Source organism: Tiliqua scincoides, chromosome 2 (genome assembly GCF_035046505.1).
Source record: "Tiliqua scincoides isolate rTilSci1 chromosome 2, rTilSci1.hap2, whole genome shotgun sequence".
NCBI classification, from domain to species: domain Eukaryota; kingdom Metazoa; phylum Chordata; class Lepidosauria; order Squamata; family Scincidae; genus Tiliqua; species Tiliqua scincoides.
This window is the reverse complement of record NC_089822.1, coordinates 73,941,830-73,960,962: the sequence shown is the minus strand read 5'-3', so window position 1 is coordinate 73,960,962 and position 19,133 is coordinate 73,941,830. Positions and strand designations below refer to the sequence as shown.

At 41.7% G+C, this 19,133-nt stretch overlaps 1 protein-coding gene across 3 annotated transcripts in view; it reads left to right on the top strand.

Annotated features, from left to right (window-relative positions):
- BRD10 (bromodomain containing 10) overlaps window positions 1-18,469 on the top strand; it is a 52,914-nt gene extending 34,445 nt beyond the window's left edge. For all 3 annotated transcript variants that reach the window (XM_066617591.1, XM_066617590.1, XM_066617592.1), the window contains 5 exons: window positions 7,234-7,310; window positions 8,349-8,438; window positions 12,546-12,661; window positions 12,886-13,064; window positions 13,967-18,469. In XM_066617591.1, coding sequence (XP_066473688.1) covers window positions 7,234-7,310; window positions 8,349-8,438; window positions 12,546-12,661; window positions 12,886-13,064; window positions 13,967-17,610 — 4,106 coding nt within the window. In that variant the 3' untranslated portion in view covers window positions 17,611-18,469. The remainder of the gene's footprint in view (window positions 1-7,233; window positions 7,311-8,348; window positions 8,439-12,545; window positions 12,662-12,885; window positions 13,065-13,966) is intronic.
- The last annotated feature ends 664 nt before the right edge of the window (window positions 18,470-19,133 follow it).

Here is a 19,133-nt window from a genome sequence, read left to right as displayed (position 1 = left end):
TCCCCTTGCCTTGGGTTGCACCACTTCTAGCCACATGTCCGCTGGCCTGCCTGCTCCAGCGTAAGTTAGGATTGTGCTGTTAGTGCCTTAACTTTACTGTCACTCAGGAGCACTACCATGCTAAACTAGTTCTGGGTGAAACAGTGTGAACAAGCCTTAAATTGACTTGAGTCTTAACTTGGGTTGTTTCAGTCTCTGATACGTAAGTTGAAATAGGAGCTCCTTTCACCCTTTTGTCCATCTGCATCCAGCTTCCTTGGTTTCAGGGTCCTTCAAGTCTGCTAACTACAGTTCCCAACCATTTCATATCTTTCACAGATGTTTGCCTCCATGGGGAGACAAATGTGTGAGGCCTTAGGCCACAATGTGAGGCCTTAGGCTCACACTGATGACCCATGTACTTAACCCCTCCCCCATCTGCCTCATGATCAACTTTTGTCTGCAGAGACCAGTGCTGATCACAGGAGGGGCTAAATACATGCATCATTGGTGTGCTCTTAAAAAACTTCACACATTTGTCTCCCTGTGGAGACAAACATCATCACAGGGCTTGTGACTACAGGTGTACTGTTAGTGACTGCTTTACCTCTGGGTTTCTTTGGCCCTTCGGAGATGTCTTCTATAATTGTTCTTCCTAAAGTAATTTAGGCTTTCTCATCAGTATTTACTGTAGCCCTGCTCCAAGATATACTGCTCTTGACCTTTCTGCCTCTAAACTATGTGGGGAGCAGGAAAAAGACGGACTAGCTGTTAATATGCTACTATTAGAAGCCAAACCTAAAAGGCACCTTTGCTTATAACTGCAGGCTGGTTTTGGAGCTGTGGTGACCTTGACAGCAGCCTGGGGCATTATGCTTGCAAACTTTGTTGTAACAAATTTCAGTAAGAGTTCATTATTCCTTTTTTTTATTTGACACAAATAGTGTACTAGGGATCATGCAGGACATTAATTTTTCCTCATCTGTCTCTTGTAGATTTTCCTTTGTCTCAGAGCCTTTGATGTGTTAAATTAACTCAATCCAACTTGCTAAATGTAAGCACAGTTAAACTCTTTTTACTGTATTTTGCTCTGGTCACTTGCCTGAGAATCTGCATGAAGCTTCCCCCTGACCTCCCTTTTTGCGTTTCTGCTGTTATAGTCAATACAAGGTTTTTATACCTACTATGTCAATACTTTGTTGAATAAATTTGTGTGAAAGATTGGTTTTAAGTTAGTGTAACATTGGAGATTACCAGAGAGCTTGGTAATATTCTTAATCAAAGAATATTTACACTAATGCATATTTTGTTTTCTGGTTTGTCACTTTGAATGATGTTTAATATTTACAATTCCAGGCATTCTTAAGTGGTCACAATAATAGTTTTTTTTTTACGTGGATTGAAATATGCCTGTCAACTTGTCATCACAGTCTAAAGCGGGGGTCTCCAAACTTTTGGCCAGAGGGCCGCATCAAATATCTGGCACGGTGTAGAAGGCCAGAAAAAAATTTAAATATAAAATTTATATAAATAAATTAGAACTGGAAGATGAGTGAATAAATGAATGAATGGGCTCATTCATTCAACCTCTCTGGTCCTTATAATACCCTCCAGATGCAACCAGAGCACAGCTCCAATCATGTTCAGCCAAGTGGGCCAGAGGCTTTCAGAGGACAGGAGGCTTGCCACGGGCCACATCCGGCCCCTGGGCCAGGGTTTGGAGACCCCTGGTCTAAAGCAGCAATTCAACTCCCAGGGAGTTTGAGCCCCATTGTAAGTTCTTGTGGAGGAGGGGGGAGGCAGTGATGCGATTGTCAGAATTGTGTCGCTGTCGAGGGGCGCAGGGGCTTGCTTAGACTGGAGCAGGCTCCCGGGAGTGCAGGGAGCTCTGCGCCAGCCTCCATAGGGCCTCCCAAAGTGTTCAAACTGTCAAAATAATTATCACAACTCATTTCCAGTTTTGCAACCAAAAACCAGAAGTGGGTTGCAATCATTATTTTAAGTGTCTTCACGCATCACGGGGCCCTGAGAAGGCTGGCGCAGGGCTCCTTGCACTCCTGGGTGCCTGCTCCAGTCTCTGGTAAACCTAAGCATGCCCTTGTGCCCCTCAATAGCACCTTAAGGGTGCAGGGGCCAGAGCTCTCTGGCTGGTGCATCCTGATGCCCCAGTTTGAGAACCACTGGTATAAAGATGTGGCCCATTCCATTGTAAAGAGAATAAGGATAGTGAGACATCAACTAATATAAAAATAATTTATATCAGAAATATACTGTGCATAGATTTAGCTGTACTTGCTGATAACTTCTGTACTGTGAACTAATGACAATTATCCACTTGATGAGATGGTCTTTGCTCATTTGAATATGTGTGAACAGCGCAAAAGAATCAGATATCTACAGTCTTCCCATTTTTACTTTTCTTTGTTCACTTGCCTGATTTTTACAGAACAATCTTTGTAACATTGCTGCAATCATGCTGCTGCTGGAGGAAAAGGGATTTAAAAAAAAAAAAAAAAACCTTACCTAAGGCAGTGCTGGCCTCTGTGGGGTGTTTGGGGAGCCTGTGGATCCCTTTACAGGGCTCCCCACATCTTCAAAGAGCTAAAAATAGTTAAACCAAAAAAAGGTCACTCTGGGTTTCACAATGAAAACCGGAAGTAGCCTCTTTTAAACTCTTTTTAGCTGTTTGGAGGCACTGAGACTCCTGAAGAGGGGTCTGTAGGCTCCCCAGATCCCCTCAGGAGGCTGGCGCTCTCAGGTAATTAAAAGAAACTCCTTTTACCCCTGGCAGCTGTGCAGTGATTGTGTTGCTGCCTTCACCCCTCCCCCCCAGGATTCCACGAAACTCCACAGATACTGAAATCTGTGAATAATGAAATCATGTGGGACAGGGTTGCGGTGCTGCAGGAACTCATTTGGGAGCCGCACCCAACCTCTGGAGGTCACACTGGCCTCTCAGTCTATTCAGAAGACCTCCCAGATGCAACCAGAAGCCACTTCTGGTTTGCATCCTTGACTTCTGGTCCACACACACAAAAAATCTTGAAGTTGTGCTTAAGTATAAAATGACTTAAGTACAGATCCCTGCAACCTAACCTGTACTTGAGTGGGGGAGCTGGTGTTTATAAAGCAATAGAGTTTTAAAAGAAGGGTAAAACAAGAGGGATAGGGAATGTGGTGGGAGAAGTATAGTGCTCAAGGAGGCATGTTTCTCATAGAGGCAATCTTGAGATTTAATTGGAATTCACTCAACATATCTTAAGATCCTATCTTGGTCACTGTGCTTATTTTACAGCCATTGCAATCAAGCCATTGGGCTCTCTAGCTCAGCATTGTTGACACTGATTGGCAGTGGCTCTCCAGGTTTGAGAGAAGAATTTTTCTTTCCTGTCCAGAGGTTCCTTTGGCATGCAAAGCAGATGCTCTTCCATTGAGTTACAGCTTCTCTCTTTCAATAACTTGTCTTAGTCATTGCCTGTCTTTGAAAGGGTGTTTTTCTTTTCTGAACATCAGAGCAATAATCCCTGATTGAAGATACAGTCTTTGGAAAAGTGGTTGCATGCTACTAAATGTTCCCTCAGTGAACTTTGTTCGTACTTATTGCTCATTACTCCATGCAGTTGCTTTTTTGGATCTTTTCCCCCCACTGGTTATCTTCTTCATAGCATAATCCCAGCTAATCTGGTGTCACATTGTGGGTGTAATGATATCTTAGTACCCAATGGTCAATCAGATTTAGCATTGTGAAAACATCATGGAAGACAATCATTGCTCTTACTCCGAATGATAGTGGCAGGAGGGGGGAACAGTAAAGACCTATATCTGGTATATGGAAGAGCAGGGAGCCTGGCTATAGCATGGATAATGCCAGGCTTTCAAGCCCAGCCTTTTGGAGCTTGGGACTAACATTTGGTGCAGCCCTCCCTGCTTGGTGCATGAAATGTGTTGTGCAAATGTTTTCCTTCTCGTCCCCTCTTCTTTCCCAGATCACCCTGCTCTCACAAACCCCTACATTGCCTGGATTAACCCCTGCCCAAGATTATACCCCTCCTTGCTTCTGTCATCTGCACATTATCCCAGATCACACCCTCTCCCGGGAGCATGGTAGTGGTAGTGGATGAAGTGCCACAGCCAATGGTGGGGAATGGGGTGAGGCCTTCTCAGCAGGGATGTGTTCTGTAGACACACCTGGCAATTGGGTGCCACCAAGGCCAATTGGAGAATTGCCCTGAAGGTTGCTGCCTGCCACACTAACAATGCAGGCACTTCCTGCCTCCTGCTCCAACTTCTATAGAGGCACTCCCCAGCCTACAGCTCCAGTTTCTGCATCCATTACTTATAAGTGGACATATACAGGTTAGGCTTCCTTATCTGCGAATTCAGAATTCTTGGTTTTAACAAACTGTGGGTTCCAAACCTGCAACATCACTGGAGGTGCTCTCCGGTGATGCCCAAAAGCCTTTCTGAAACCTGCAGAGGCTGGACACTGCTTCTACGGGCCTCAGAAAGTGCCCCCCCAATGTGTTTAAAGAGCACTATTTTTCTCCGAAGTGCTCTATAAACATCTCTAGGGGGCTTTCTGAGGCTTATAGAGGCTGCTCATGGCCTCAGAAAGGCTCAGATCCAACAGGAACAAGGTTCTGGTCACCTTTGGGAGTCCTGTTGGTTGCAACCTGCAGGTTTCATTATATGTGGGTTTTGGTATCCGCAGAGGGGCCGGGAACAGGTTCTCCCGCTGATACTAAGACACAACTGTATTTCATCACTATTTGCAGCCCCATCATCTAAGGGCCCAATCCTATCCTGTTTTCCAGTGCCGGTGCAACTGTGCTGATGGAGTGTACGCTGCATCCTGTGGTGGGGAGGCAGTCACAAAGGCCTCCTCAAGGTATGAGAACATTTGTTTCCTTACCTCGGGGCTGCATTGCAGCTGCACCGATGCTGGAAAGTTGGATAGGATTGGGCCCTCTATCACTGAAACTGGGAACACTTTTTTTGCAACCTGTGGTCAGGGCTCCAAAGTTTGGGATGATCTGTTTTCATTCAGCCTTTCATGCTACTCACAAAATTCTACTCTGGTAATGATCTGTTTTCAGTTGTTTCTGAGGAGCTGAGTCTATATTTTCTTAACAGTTGTTGTCATACAAGAGAAACAGCACTGTATTAGTCTACTGTTGTGAGGTGGAATGATCAATAAGTCATAGTGGAACTGAGATTATCTTTAATAAGGGATGAATGTTTTGGACAGCGGATATATGTGTGGTATCGTTGCATAGAGAACCAAAATCCCAGACACCTGCTCAAATTTGGGCTTTCTTAATATACATGAGGTTGGCAGTCTGAATGGCGGGGGAGAGCATTAGCACTCCCAATTTTTGGAAGCACCACCAATACAGTGTATAGTTATTTGTTTTTGTTGAATTCTTTGCTCCTTTTGATGAACTATAATGACCCAAAGTGAATGATTGCTTTTAGGGTTAATATGGACTATGTGCTCCTATCAGTTGTGCAAATACAAGGAACTGGGAATGTTTGCTTTCTTCTTTAGAGCTATGGGCTTTTACTGCTGACAAGCAGCTGTCCAGCTTGATGCAGGTGGAGTAGTACACTGTGATGGTGCAATTGTCATGTATGTATAGGATTTCAAGAAATCATTTTTATTTTTGAAAGTGTCTTCGGAGCCAACACAGCTAGCAGGCTTTAGAATATGAATACTGGAGAAAACCTATAAGAAGATTATCTATTTTTCATTATTGAATTAAGGTCTGAATTTTTCAAAGTTAAGCTGAGTGAATCTTAGGTCTAATTTTAACCCCTGCTAATTGGGTAATAACCCCTGCTAATTGGGTAAGAGGCACTTTTTCAAATGGGTGCTCCTTTTTTTTAGCAGGGGGAGAGTAACTGGCCCACCTCACCCAGCACTGTCTGTTCTAGTGGCTGTCTGCTGGTATTCATTTGCATCTTTTTAGATTGTGAGCCCTTTTGGGACAGGGAGCCATTTAGTTATTTGATTTTTCTCTGTAAACCGCTTTGTGAACTTTTAGTGGAAAAGCGGTATATAAATACAGTGGTACCTCGCATAACGAATGCCCTGCGCAGCGAAAAACTCGCAGAACGAAAGCGTTTTGCGAAGTTTGGTAACTCGCGCAACGAATTTTTATGACCTATGCTTCGCAAAACAAATTTTTTTTTTGTTTTGCTTTGGTTTGTCTTAAGGGGGGGAATCTTCATGTCAGTTTATGATCCCATTCACCCTAGTAAGGGGAGGATCTTCATGTCAGTTTATGATCCCGTTCACCCTAGTAAGGGGAGGATCTTCATGTCAGTTTATGATCCCGTTCACCCTAGTAAGGGGAGGATCTTCATGTCAGTTTATGATCCCGTTCACCCTAGTAAGGGGAGGATCTTCATGTCAGTTTATGTAAGTAAGTCCCATTGTGCTTGCTCCCAGGAAAGTGTGCACAGGATTACAGCCTTCAAACTCCCCACTCAGCATCCCCCCATCGCTCATTCACCCTCTCACTGCCCCATTTCCTTCACATTTCCCCCCATGATCACGGCAAAAGCAAGCAATTGAGTGCAGCTGCTCTGTCCTCCCCAGCTTAGAGCACAATCCTGTGCGTGTCTCCTCAAAAGTAAGTCCCATTGTGCTTCCTTGTTTCCCTCCCCATGATCATGGCAAAAGCAAGCAATTGAGTGCAGCTGCTCTGTCCTCCCCAGCTTAGAGCACAATCCTGTGCATGCCTCCTCAGAAGTAAGTCCCATTGTGCTTGCTCCCAGTAAAGTGTGCACAGGATTACAGCCTTCAAGCTCCCCACTCAGCATACCCCCAGTTTTTGAAATCCTCTGTACAGTATGTATGCCTTTAAAGAGCACTTAATAAACACTTTGTAAACCAAATTTGACTTTGTTCTGACTTTTCTTGCCCATAGGAACGCATTAATTAAATTTCAATGCATTCCTATGGGAAAACGCGCTTCGCAAAACGAAAAACTCGCATAACGAAAGGACTCGCGGAACGGATTAATTTCGTTATGCGAGGCACCACTGTACTGTTAATAATAAAATAATAATAATTTTATAGAAATACTACTACCAAGGATAAATAAAGCTGCCTGCAGAGATACCTGTGTACTGTGGTTCTGAAATACTGTAGCTTGCTAACAAATGTAACAGTTTCATTTTCAAGTCTGTATGTAATTTGATTTATTGGTGCAGATAGTAAATAATGTATATAATGTTTTCTTCTTCAAGGAAAGAAATCCATATCTAAAAAAGCTATTTCCAAGAAGAGAAAATCTGTTACAAAACCTGCTGTCCCAGAATTTCAGGTAAATAGATTTTTTTGTTTTCATTACTTTGAACACTGAATACTTTAATACAGGTGTGCGCTCCTTAGTGATGTTCCAACTAACACCGGGATCACATAACCAACCAACCACGTGTGGTCACATGGTTGTTGGGGGAGCATACCCCAACCCTCTGAAAGTGAAGGGAGCTCCCCTCCCCTCCAAAGGGTTGTCTGAGTCTCTTAGAGAAAGTGCACGTCCAATTGCTGGACTGAAGGAAATCGCATCACTCGTGCAATTTCTAGTTTCCTCCATGAAGGTGGAAGTCACGAGAAAGACACAATTTCCCTCAGTCTGAGCTTCGCAGAAGCAGCGAGTGAACCTGCACTGCCTCTGGGAATCTCAGACAACCCTCTGGAGGGGAGGGGAGCGGAGCATCCCCTTCCCTGCAGGGGGTCTGGATTGCATCAAGCACCACTTGACGACAGTGATCACTGTCCTGATCCTTGTTGTTAAGTGGCGCATGACTGTAATTTGTACTTCATATCATAGTAGGTGAAACTGAAGAAAAAATATTTTGTTTTACTCTGCTGGACAAATGCATTAATATAAGGTAACTGCATATTCAGTTGATACTAATTTATACTTGATACTAATTTATAACATGCTACGATTTGTCAAGGAATGACAATGGATGGCATCCAAAGATCCACATGTAGTTTTCCATACACATATTTGTTCTGTTCTGGCCAACATTGTGACCATAATGATGGTCTGTTAAATCCAAATATGTTTATGATAATGCACATGTGCAAAACATATATAGCTAGTTCTTAAAGAAATAGACAAAGTTTCTTATTTCTGTTAAATCAGGGTCTGTTAATCAAGAGTTTGTTGTGTTTATTGAAAAAAATAATGTGTGCAAGAGTAATTAATTCCTTTAACAAACACCTGCACTTCTTGTCATAGGTTATAGTAAACACATTGTCAGTATTAAATAATTTCCAAAGGTTTGTCAATATCAGAATTTTTAATGTTCTTTTCCTTGATTTAAAATGTTCTCCTTTGTTCTTATTTTAGCTTATTTGCACTAATCTTGATGAGCTCAGGGAATTAATTAGAAAAATTGAAAATGAACTTAAAGATGTGGAGAATATTAAAAAGAAATCAGTAAGTGTTTAATATTTTTCACTTTTTTGTTTATCTCCGGTCTGTTTAGTAAGGATTATCAGTTGTAGATATTTTTAATCTGTACTTTCTCTACATTAGATGAATTATGGAAATTTTTGTATGTCACTATATCTTCTTACTGGCTTTAGGGCCCAGTCCTATCCAAATTTCCAGCACTGATGCAATGCAGCCCCAAGGTAAGGGAACAAATGTTGCCATATCTTGAGGAGGTCTCTGTGATTGCCTCCCCACCATAGGATGCAGTGCATGCCCCATTGACCCAGCTGCACTGGAAAATTGGATAGGATTGGGCCCACCGTTATTAACTTCTAGGAAGGAAAACAATCGCAGAACTGTGTTTTAGCTTTACTTCTAAAAATTTTTTAATCAAGTAGAACTTGTGACTAACACCACAGATAGACAAATGGCATTTGTACTTCCCCTGCTATTCTCATTGCTGCATTATCAAGCACTGCCCTTTCTCCTCTCTTGTATCTAGTCTATGGAATTTAGATTGTAGGTGCAGGTAGTAAAGGAGGTTTATTTAATGGGGTTGGGGATGTGTGTGGCCAAACTGCTTCCTGAACCAGCTCTTAACATATATTTTCATTCTGCATCTGTGCTTGGTGGTGTTGAATATGTATCATGTGATTGCACAGAATTGAATTTAAAAAAAACACAACTGAACTTCAACAGCTGAAATTTATTCCCTTCAAGAACTGTTGATTAATGTTAGAAGGTACTAAAGAAGAATGCTGGATCAGAGAGACAACTTTTTAAGTGTTGAATGTTTTGCATTCTATTATCATGTAGGTTAAACAGTCTGATACTATGCATTTTTAACTTAGAGGTGAGCCCCACTGAGTTCATTTGGACTTGTTCTCACTTAAGTGTCCATGGTTAGCTCTGCAAGAGCACTGTATGCTTTTTTCCAAGCATTTTGGAATCTGTAAGTACAGCTCTGGTCTATTTTACGTTTACAAGGTAATGTGAATTGCAGACAAGTCCACTCCAGTTAAACAATAGCCGTATATGATGTTTGCTCTCCACCTCTAATCCTTTATCTAATTACCATGTTTTTTTTACCTAGTATTGCAGTGGATCTGGTATCTTTGTAAAAATGTTTCTTAAATTTCTTAAATTTTCTTAACTGCTCTTAAAATGCAACACCTTGATGATTAAATTTTGCTAAACATCCAAGAGCTCTTACTAGGTGTTTTCAGAATCTGATACATGCACTTAAAACAGTCCAGCCTTATTTATGTGTCTAAATCTGGGGATTTAAACCTAAATATTGGTTCCTGCTGTATTGTGCTAACTTGTATTCGGTGTGTTCAGAAATGGTAAGGCCATTTTTGCCCAACGCCTAAATGCAACAGGGATCAAATGTGTACACCTGTGGACTGGGCAAAAATGGGTTAACAAAAAGCTCAAAATAGAGTTATCATGCTTACATGGTAAATACTGCAATGAATTTTGTATTCCTTTCCTTTTTTTTTCTAAATGAGTTGCCATTTTTCTAGGCTCATCCCTAACTTTTCTTGACTGCTCATTTCATCTTTTCTTTTGCTGGGTTGTGTCTTTCTTTCGTAGTATAGTGCTCAGTGCCTGCATGTTTAAGAAGATATTCTGACTTTAAAGCCACACACTCTGTTTTGTGCATTCTTTACTTATTTTTTAAAGAATATAACTGTTTGGTTAGTGATATCTGCTTCACATTGGCCTTACATTGGCCTTTTTTATCCTACTCTTTACATATTTCTATATCTGATATAATTTATTAATCAGGAAATGTGTGTCCATAGTCATAGGTTTCATCATCGGATTGTGGAGAGATTGAAAGTTGCTAATGTTTTAAGTTAGTGCTAGTAAAATAAAAATAAACTAACGAAGGCATGATTTGACAGGTTGATCAGTGTCAAATTTGTTTCACTGTTTTCTTTATGAAACTTGGCCAAAACAAATCAGTTCACATTATCTAATAACAAACTCAGACACGTAATTACTGACAATTCCTATTGAACAGCTTCAGAATCAGATCTAGATGACAGTACCTGATGATTACCCATACAATATTGTTTCATAAGTCTCTAATACATATAACATTAGCAGTGCCAAATCTCTGCCTGCAAGCCTACAATCCAAATAGACAAAGGAAGAAACTGAAAGGAAATACAGTAGAGGAAGAGAGCCTGAGGTGGTAAGCTACAATTACAGTAAATACATTTTGAAGCCCTTATAGGAGGGCTATTGTTTGATTTTTTTAAAAAAAAAAGAATGAAGGAAAACAATCTAATACTGCTCAAAGGTTATGTATCATGCCAGCACTTCACTTCCATGGAATCCCCACCTGAATTGAGACAATTGTTTCCTGGGACAAGCTTTTGTCTCCCCTAGTCAAGAAAGTTGCTGCTAGAGAGCTCAGCCAGTTTGTATTTTTGTAAACAAAAGGCGTGAATCTTCTCAATGGCAATGCATGTGCTCAGGAAGCAGCAACTTTCTTGAGGAAGGGAAGACAAATGCTTGTCCCAGGATACAAGAATTGCCTCAATTCAGGTGGAGATTACAGCGAAGTGAATTGTTGGCATAGTCTGTAACTTTTGAACAGTATTAAATTGTTTTCCTTCATTTTTGTTTTTTTTAAAAAGCCCTCCTAGAACAGATATCTTGATGAAGTGAATTCCAAAGGTAAGATTTTGCGCCCACCCCCCCCCCCCCCCCAAAATGATGACAGTAGTAGACAGCAAGTGAAATTCTTGGTCAAGCTAAGGCTGCGGTTTTCAAACTCGCAGGAAGTTTGAATCCCGCAGTAAGTCTTTGCGGGGGCAGGAGGGAGGCAGCGGTGTGATCCCCAGTATCACGCCGCTCAGGGGGGCTGCAGGGGCTTGGTGCACTTGCCCAAGCCCCCTGCAGCTCCCCGGGGGTGCGGAGAGCCCTGCACAACCTTCGGCAGGGCTCCCTGGGTCAGGGAAGATGACAGCTGAGTGATTGCGCCCCGCTCCGCTAAACCGGAAGTGGTGCACAATTGCTCCACGTTCCCTTTTGACTGGGCTGCAGGGACTGGGGTGCACCCTCCAGTCCCTGTAGCAGCCGTCCCTGGCTGCGGGGAGCCGGGCACGAGCGCCTGCAGGGCTCCCCAGGTCAGGGAAAGTGAGAGTGGGGCGATAGCGCTCCACCTCCGCAAGTAGCACTCCACAAGTGCACCAAGCCCCTGCAGCCCCCTTGAGCAGCTCGATCCTGGGGATCGTGCTGCTGCCTCCTCTCTGTCTTCTGGCTGCCCCCGCCCCTTAAGGGGAAAGGGACCAGAACCCTCAGGCTGGGGCGTCACGACACCCCAGTTTGAATAACACTGAGCTAAGGGATTGGTATTTGAAGAATATGGAGCTCTAGGAGTAGAATATGGAAAAATTATAGAAGAAAGATTTAAAAAGGAGCAATTGAGTATTGACATTTAAAAGTAAGTAGTAGAATTGTAATTTGAACAAAGGACAAAGAAAGCCAGTGTAAAGAAAAAGGAGACATATGGTCATATTTATGGGCAAGAAGAAATGAGTTTAGAATCAAGAATGAATACCCTTTGTTTTTTCCTTTCTCCATCCTCAACCCATACCTTCCTAAAGTTCCTGTCTAAATCTAAAGGGCTAACAATCAGAGAGAGAGAGAGAGACCTGTAACAGCCACTGGAAAATATGCTGGGGTGAAGGGGGACAGTTGCTCTCCCCCTTCTAAATATAAGACACCATTTTGAAAGATGCTTCTTTCCCCAGTTAGCAGAGGGGTGCCACTATGTGATGTAAGGAGCTGCTGTTTTGAGAAAAACATAAAGCTCCATTTCATTTGTAGAACGAAATATACTCGTACATGGTTCTGTGTATTCTGTACACCCTGGCCATTGTGTTTTTGTTTTCAAATTGTTTAAATTAATTGCTAGTTAATATGAAAAACAATGCATGACTGATCAATGTGAAAATGAGTTGGGGAACCATTTATAGATATACAGTACAATCCATCTGATTAAATAGGCTTCCTGTAAGTCTGTCTATACTTTATTGATTTGATTTATATCCAAGCTACTCCAAGACTAATGTGGTATTTTCATATTTACAGGGAAGGTGGTATCATCGAAAGCAAGCTGTAAAGGAACTGCACTGTACTCTGATACGATTGCTAAATGAATTGTTACCGTGGGAACCAAAACTAATGAGAGCTTTTCAGAGAAACAGGTAATTAGTTGATTCCTTTTGAATGAGAAATGTAAGAGCCCAGCCCTAGTTACCTTATTTTGTAATTGCTTAATATGATATGGATAAAGAGCACTACTTTCTGCAGTACCTCTGAGTTGAGACAGTTTGAAAGCTGGAGGTAAACATGTAACCAGATCTGTATTTCCCTAGTCAGTTATGCAGTACTGCTGATGCTAGTTCGTACCACTGATGTTCTTTTGAAGGTCTCGATTAAAAAAGGACTATGATGACTTCAAAAAGCAACCAGACCATGACAAATTTACTAGAGAACAGTGGACTAATGAGGACAGTGAAATAAGTACTGGCAAAGACGTTTCCAGTGCATTAACCAGTGGGTCTTCAGAGCACGCTGACATTCTGAAAAGGGATTACACAGATGCAGGTAAGTGCTTTCCTAGGATTTGCAAGCACCTGAAGTGTTATAGCAGCTCTCATCTGGATTCTACTTTTAGTCAGCTACTAGGGAGCTTGGAATATTGGACGAGGCCAGGAGTAGTTACACATTTTTTAAATGTAAAAATTCAATAGCTTGTTCCATAGATAACGGCTGCAATCCTATGCACACTTCCTTAGAAGTAAGCCCCATTTAATATAGTGTGAATCACTTCTGCAAACACTTGCATAGGATTGCAGTGTTCCAGCAAAAATAGTGTGCATACTGCATAAATAATGTATATGTTCTATTGTCATCAATCATAATGTATGAATGATAACCATACACCTTCATAAATCCTCAGATTTTCCAGAAATTGTGTGGTTAGCATATTTTGATGAAATCATTAATAGTATTATCTCTTCAGAAGCTCTACTTATTCCTTAGAATGGCAACCTGCTCATAAACTGTTTTGGGGTTTTTTGGTTCTTAGAGCACGGGCTGGCCCATTCATGAGGCCGAGTGGGACAGTCACCTCAGGCAACAAATTTGCAGAAGCACCCATCTGTTTCTGCCCACTTGCTGCTGCTTCTCCCACTCCCTGGATTGCAAGAGGAGGAAGGGTACAGAGTGGAAGAAGATGTGTGGAGGGGAGAAGAGTGGTGGATTAGAGCATCTCAAAACACTCTTCTCCCCTCTATGATTTCTCTTCTGCTGTTTTCTAATTAAGAGAAAGGCAGAAGCAGAGACTAGCACATCACCAGGTAAGAGGAGCCAGTGCTTTGCACACCCTGTCTGGTGCCAGGGCTTTTAAAGCAGCTCTACTTAGAGGGCTAGTAAATTCATGTAAATTACAGTCTGGAAAGTGTTTATCTTTTTGCTTTGTAAAACAATACCTTTTGTCTCCCCAGATGACATGAGACTGTCAGAAATGGATATTGCTGCAGGAAAAGCCAGATCATTAAAAAAAGAATTGACTTGTAAAGAAATACAGAGGACACTGCCTAAATCGGTTAAACGTCAGTCCAAACAAAACAGTTACTTGGATGATAGCACAAAAGATTTTTCTCCAAGGAAGAAGCTGAAATTAAGTGCAGGTGATACTGCAAGCCTTACTATAGAGACTGATCTGCCAATAGATGGTTGCTTGAATAAACTTAAACAACGAGACTCCTTGGAGTCACTGGACATGTCTGCAACATCAATCTCAAGCTTGATGAAAGGGACCAAACCCATCCAGGCCTTGCTTGCTAAGAATATTGGGAACAAAGTGACCTTAACAAGTCAACTGCCAGCTGCTGCAGGTAGAAGCATTTCTGCTCCTGAAAAACTGATAACATCACCTATGGATTCTTCCCCAGTTAAACCAGTATTGCCCTGCCAGACCAGTTCAAAGAGTCCTTTACAAGTATTGTACAAAATGCCAGGTGGCCACTGTGTACCAATTGATCTGCATAACAATTCAGTGAAGATTCAGATGCAGCCTATGGCTGACTGTAAAGCAGGAGAAAAATCTCCAGGAGAGAAAATCATGCAGCAAATGCTTATTCTGCCCAAAAATTTTCTTATTCATCACAAAGAAAGTAAAAGTGTGACAAAAGAAATCCAGCCATTGCCACAAAAGACTACTGAGCAACACCATATTTCTCTTTCGCAACCGGCAGTTGTTAACACTACTTTAGCACCGGTCCTTTCAACTTCGGCTACAAATGCTGCTACCACATTTCTGCCTAGTACAGACTTTAAAAAGAATGCTACTCATTTGCCACAAGGGGTTAATGCCATTAACAGACTTCCAACATTGCCCTCCATAACCTCCGTAGGTAATGTGTTGTCATCAGTTGTGAAAATGAGCCAAAGTGAGTCCCCTAAAACTAAGACTGTAGTTTCAGCTGCCTCATTTCCTGTCGCTTCACCCACTGTTTCCTCAGCAGTTCAGACACTGACAGTAACAGTACCCAAAAGTGTTTCTGCTTGCACCAGCAATTCCACTCCAAGATTAGAATCCCCACAGAAAAGCAGTGACATTAGTGAACCTAAACAAGAACTGAAAACCATCTGCATCCGAGATTCACAGTCTATCCTTGTTAGAACACGAGGTGGGAACACAGGAATCGTTAAAGTGCAGACAAATGCAGACCAGATTTCCCCCAGTAACTTATCTCCTAATTCTGTTTTCACATATTCCCCTCAGCTACAGGCATTTTTAGTGCCAAAATCCACACAGTTGCCAACTTCTACTTTTCCAGCTGTAACAACAACGTCTAATTTCCCAACCCTTGTCCAGTCTTCAACGTCTGCTTCCAATTCAGCTGTTCCTGCTAGTAAGATTCAGGCAACAGGGAAAAACATGACACTTGCTTTTGGGCAGCCTAACAGTGGTACTGTGGGCCATGCAGTACAAAAAACAGTACAAGTGGCATCTCCCACCTTCTTGTCACCCATGTCATCATCCAACCTTGTTATGCCAGTACCACCAAAGGGTTCAGGTAATGCAATTAGCATTTCTCCAGGAAATATTGGGCAGAGTACCATAGGCACTACTCAAACTCCTTTTATTAATCCACAAGGTGATGTAAGTACTAAGTATCCCACTACACAGCCAGAAACCATGGCCACAAGCAATGGAAGTGTAATGAGCAATGCTCAAATTCCAAAACTGATGTTGGTCACAAATCCTCCCCTTCTTCCGGCCTGTGGAACTCCAGGAGTCAGCCTAATCCCTGCTCCAACATCCACTGCACAGAAACTGGTTTTCATTAATACTCCACTTGCCAATATTCAGTCAAACAGCAGTTTAACTGCGGAATCATTTAAACAGACTTTTCCTCCTTCTGTGGGCAAAACATACGTTAAAAGCACAGAGCAACCTCAGTTAGTCCTCATTCCATCAACTGTAGGGACATCAATAAAAGTAAATGCATCACCAACAGTTTCCCAGATAAAAGATGTGAAAATTGGACTTAACATTGGTCACGCCATTATAAATAGCACAGGTAATACTCATAGTGTTTCACCAATTAATATTATGCAGTCTGCAGCTCCCAAAGATGCAGAAGAAAAAGACAGCCAGAATGTAACTTTGCCATTGTCAACAAGCAGTGGTTTAATCCCACTATGTTCAAGTTTGGCAAGTCAGAGTATTGCATCAATCAAAGAGTCTCTGAATGTTGCAGCAAGAGCAGTAAACCTAACTGCAACTGTGACCACCACAACAAATGCATTTTTAGACTCTGTTTCTGTGACATTGAGTAGAACTATTGGTGGAACAAGGCCTACTGTTTTTGCTGGTGGAATAGATACTTCAACAAAAATAACACCAGTTTTGACTACTCGACTACATGCCCCTAATGTTGGAAATACTGTAGCTATATCAACTGTGAAAACAGGACATCTTGCTTCCTCTGTGCTGATTTCAACTACTCAGCCAACTGTGTCACATCAAGGTTTATCACCTACTTTTCAGTTGCCAGTTACAGTTGCCTTGCCTGGACCTGTGAATGGCACCCCTAAAATGATGCAGACAGGCCCCCAGTTGCCAGCAGTTCCAGCCACTGCACAATGTATGCCCCTTGCAAAAGGGCAGCAGTCCACATTGGTCCAGTTTCAGTCACCAGGAATTTCTGCTGCAGTGCCAGCAAATGGGAGTGTTCAAAAACCTCAGATGGTCTTGCCTCCTAATGCATCAAATGCAGGCAAGCTAGTTGGTTTTTCTAACTTGGTTCCCCTGCCTTGCCAGCCACTGCCTCCTAATTTTATAAAGCCAACTCCTGCTTTCACTTGTACTCCTGGTGCTTCTACCACTCCTACTGTTCCAGCTTCATCATCTGTGACTAGTGTGGGAGGACATTTGAATGAATCCTGCATTCAGCAGAAAATAATTATTAACACTTGTACTCCTTTAGCACCCGGAACTCAGATAATGATCAGTGGCACTCGGTTCATTGTTCCACCACAAGGCCTTGCAGCTGGCAGCCATGTTCTTCTCATCTCTTCAAATCCAAAACTTGGACCTCTTTTAACTGTTAGTAATGGCCATGGGTTTCAACGTTTACCCCATGCTCTTGCTACTCCGCAGAAGACTGCACAAGCATCAGGTAATGCATTAAGATGGCAACCATCCAAACAGCCACTGAAAAGTTCTACCAAAATTGTGAATTCTCTTGGGTCTGCAAATACTCTACCTATTGTACATGCAACCCCAGAAATTGTAAACAGTGTGGCAAATCCATGCACTCCTGCAATAACACTGTCCACATCTTTAAAAACAACTCCCCCATCTACTACTCTAGCAAAAACATCTTTACTTTCTACAACTCACATTGCTAACTCACAGCTACAAGGTAGTGCATCTGTACTGCATCTAGATACATCTATCAAAAAACTGATGGTGAGCCCAGAAGGAGCCATTTTGAATGCTATAAATACTCCAGCATCCAAAACTTTGGCTTCATCCTTCTCTTCTGACATGGTGTCCACAACCACAAATCCTGCAGTTGTCTTCCCAACTTTTCTGAAATCCAACATAGGTGTACCTGACACAGCTGCATCTTGAATTTAAAGTAACGAGCCGTTAAAATGTTGGGGCATTCTTTTGTGTATGGCATTTAATTTATAATTGTTGAAAACATTTGTTATGCTGTTCAAAATCTACCACAGGTGAGGCTGAAATGCACCCTAGGCGCATGTAATAATCAATTTTAATTTGAGCAGGTGGCAGCTGCCAGGCACAGAACAGGACTGTTTTTCATGCCACTGGGTTTGAGTGGATTCAAGAGTTTGTGTGACAGCCATATCACATGGCCAGCTTTGTCATTAACGGGTAACTGTTTTGTGCGCAAACGTAAAACAGCTCCTGCTTGCCCAGATGTTTTGTGCGTAAGGCCATCATTGATATTTCAAGAAATGGCTTGATACTAGATTGCAGCTGCTGTGGGTTTTTCATTTTTTAAAGTGGTGAGGGAATCCTCTTTAATACTTTTTTAGACCTGTGCTTTCAAAAGGTTGTTTAATAAAGTGGTTAAAAAAGACTATGTGTTAAAACATGTTGTAAAATGCAATGTTTAATTCTTGGCTAGCACATTTACAGGGATATGTTTCCTCTCACTATTCAGACTTTCCCATCTTGTTTATAAATAATACGGTATACTTTTTTTGAAAAATTTTCTTTGATAGTTCTTGTAAAAAAAAAAATATTTATGCATTGTAAAAATGCAGTCTATGGTGTAAAATTGTACATATTTCTGACTCCCTAACAGTATGTACTAAACTATGTGTAAAAAGAACTACTCTGTCTTATTTATGTTTTGTTTACATAATGTATAGTTTTTTAAGTATTTTAGTAATTTTGGACAAGTGTACTGTTAGCAATAATGCAGAAGAATCTGCATGTAATAATAAACAACGTTGCTGTATTTCTGCCTTGATAGTCCTGTGTCAATGTCCCCATAGAGGACTTGATAAGACAAGGTCATTAATCTATCTTTATTAAGAAATTGTGGGTAGCATCCTGGCTTGTGTTTCTGCTGTCTGGATTTCTGATCAGGAACAGAAGAATATTCTGCTTGCACAAGCGGTCAGCTCTTCCCTGATGGGGGCTCCAGACAATGAAAGCACTAGTCAGGATGCTACCCTAAGATGTTGGGAGTATACAAAAAAGTTGTGATTCTAAGCGTGCTTCAGCATCAGTTCTATTAACTGGTGGGATTTACAACCATGTCGATGTTCTTAAGGTTATGATTTTCTAGCCTTCTTGCATGTCATCTTTACATCAATTCTAACTCTCCCCCTCATGCTTATAAAATTCCCCCCTTGCTATTAAACTGTGGACATCAGAACTTGGCACATTTAACTATAATTTTTAGCTTCAGCTGTCCAAAAAGAAGATTGCTAGATTTGACAAACATCTATTAGATGAAACTTGGACTGAGGAATGTAGGAGTATTCCCTGCATTCAACTCTACTTGTTCTCAACTTTCTGCTCTGTGGATCATGGGGAAGAATGAGAGGGCTCTGTTTGCTCTTAGCAATATTAGCAGATAGTTAAATCACTTAAGCCAGATGGCACTGTGACATCAT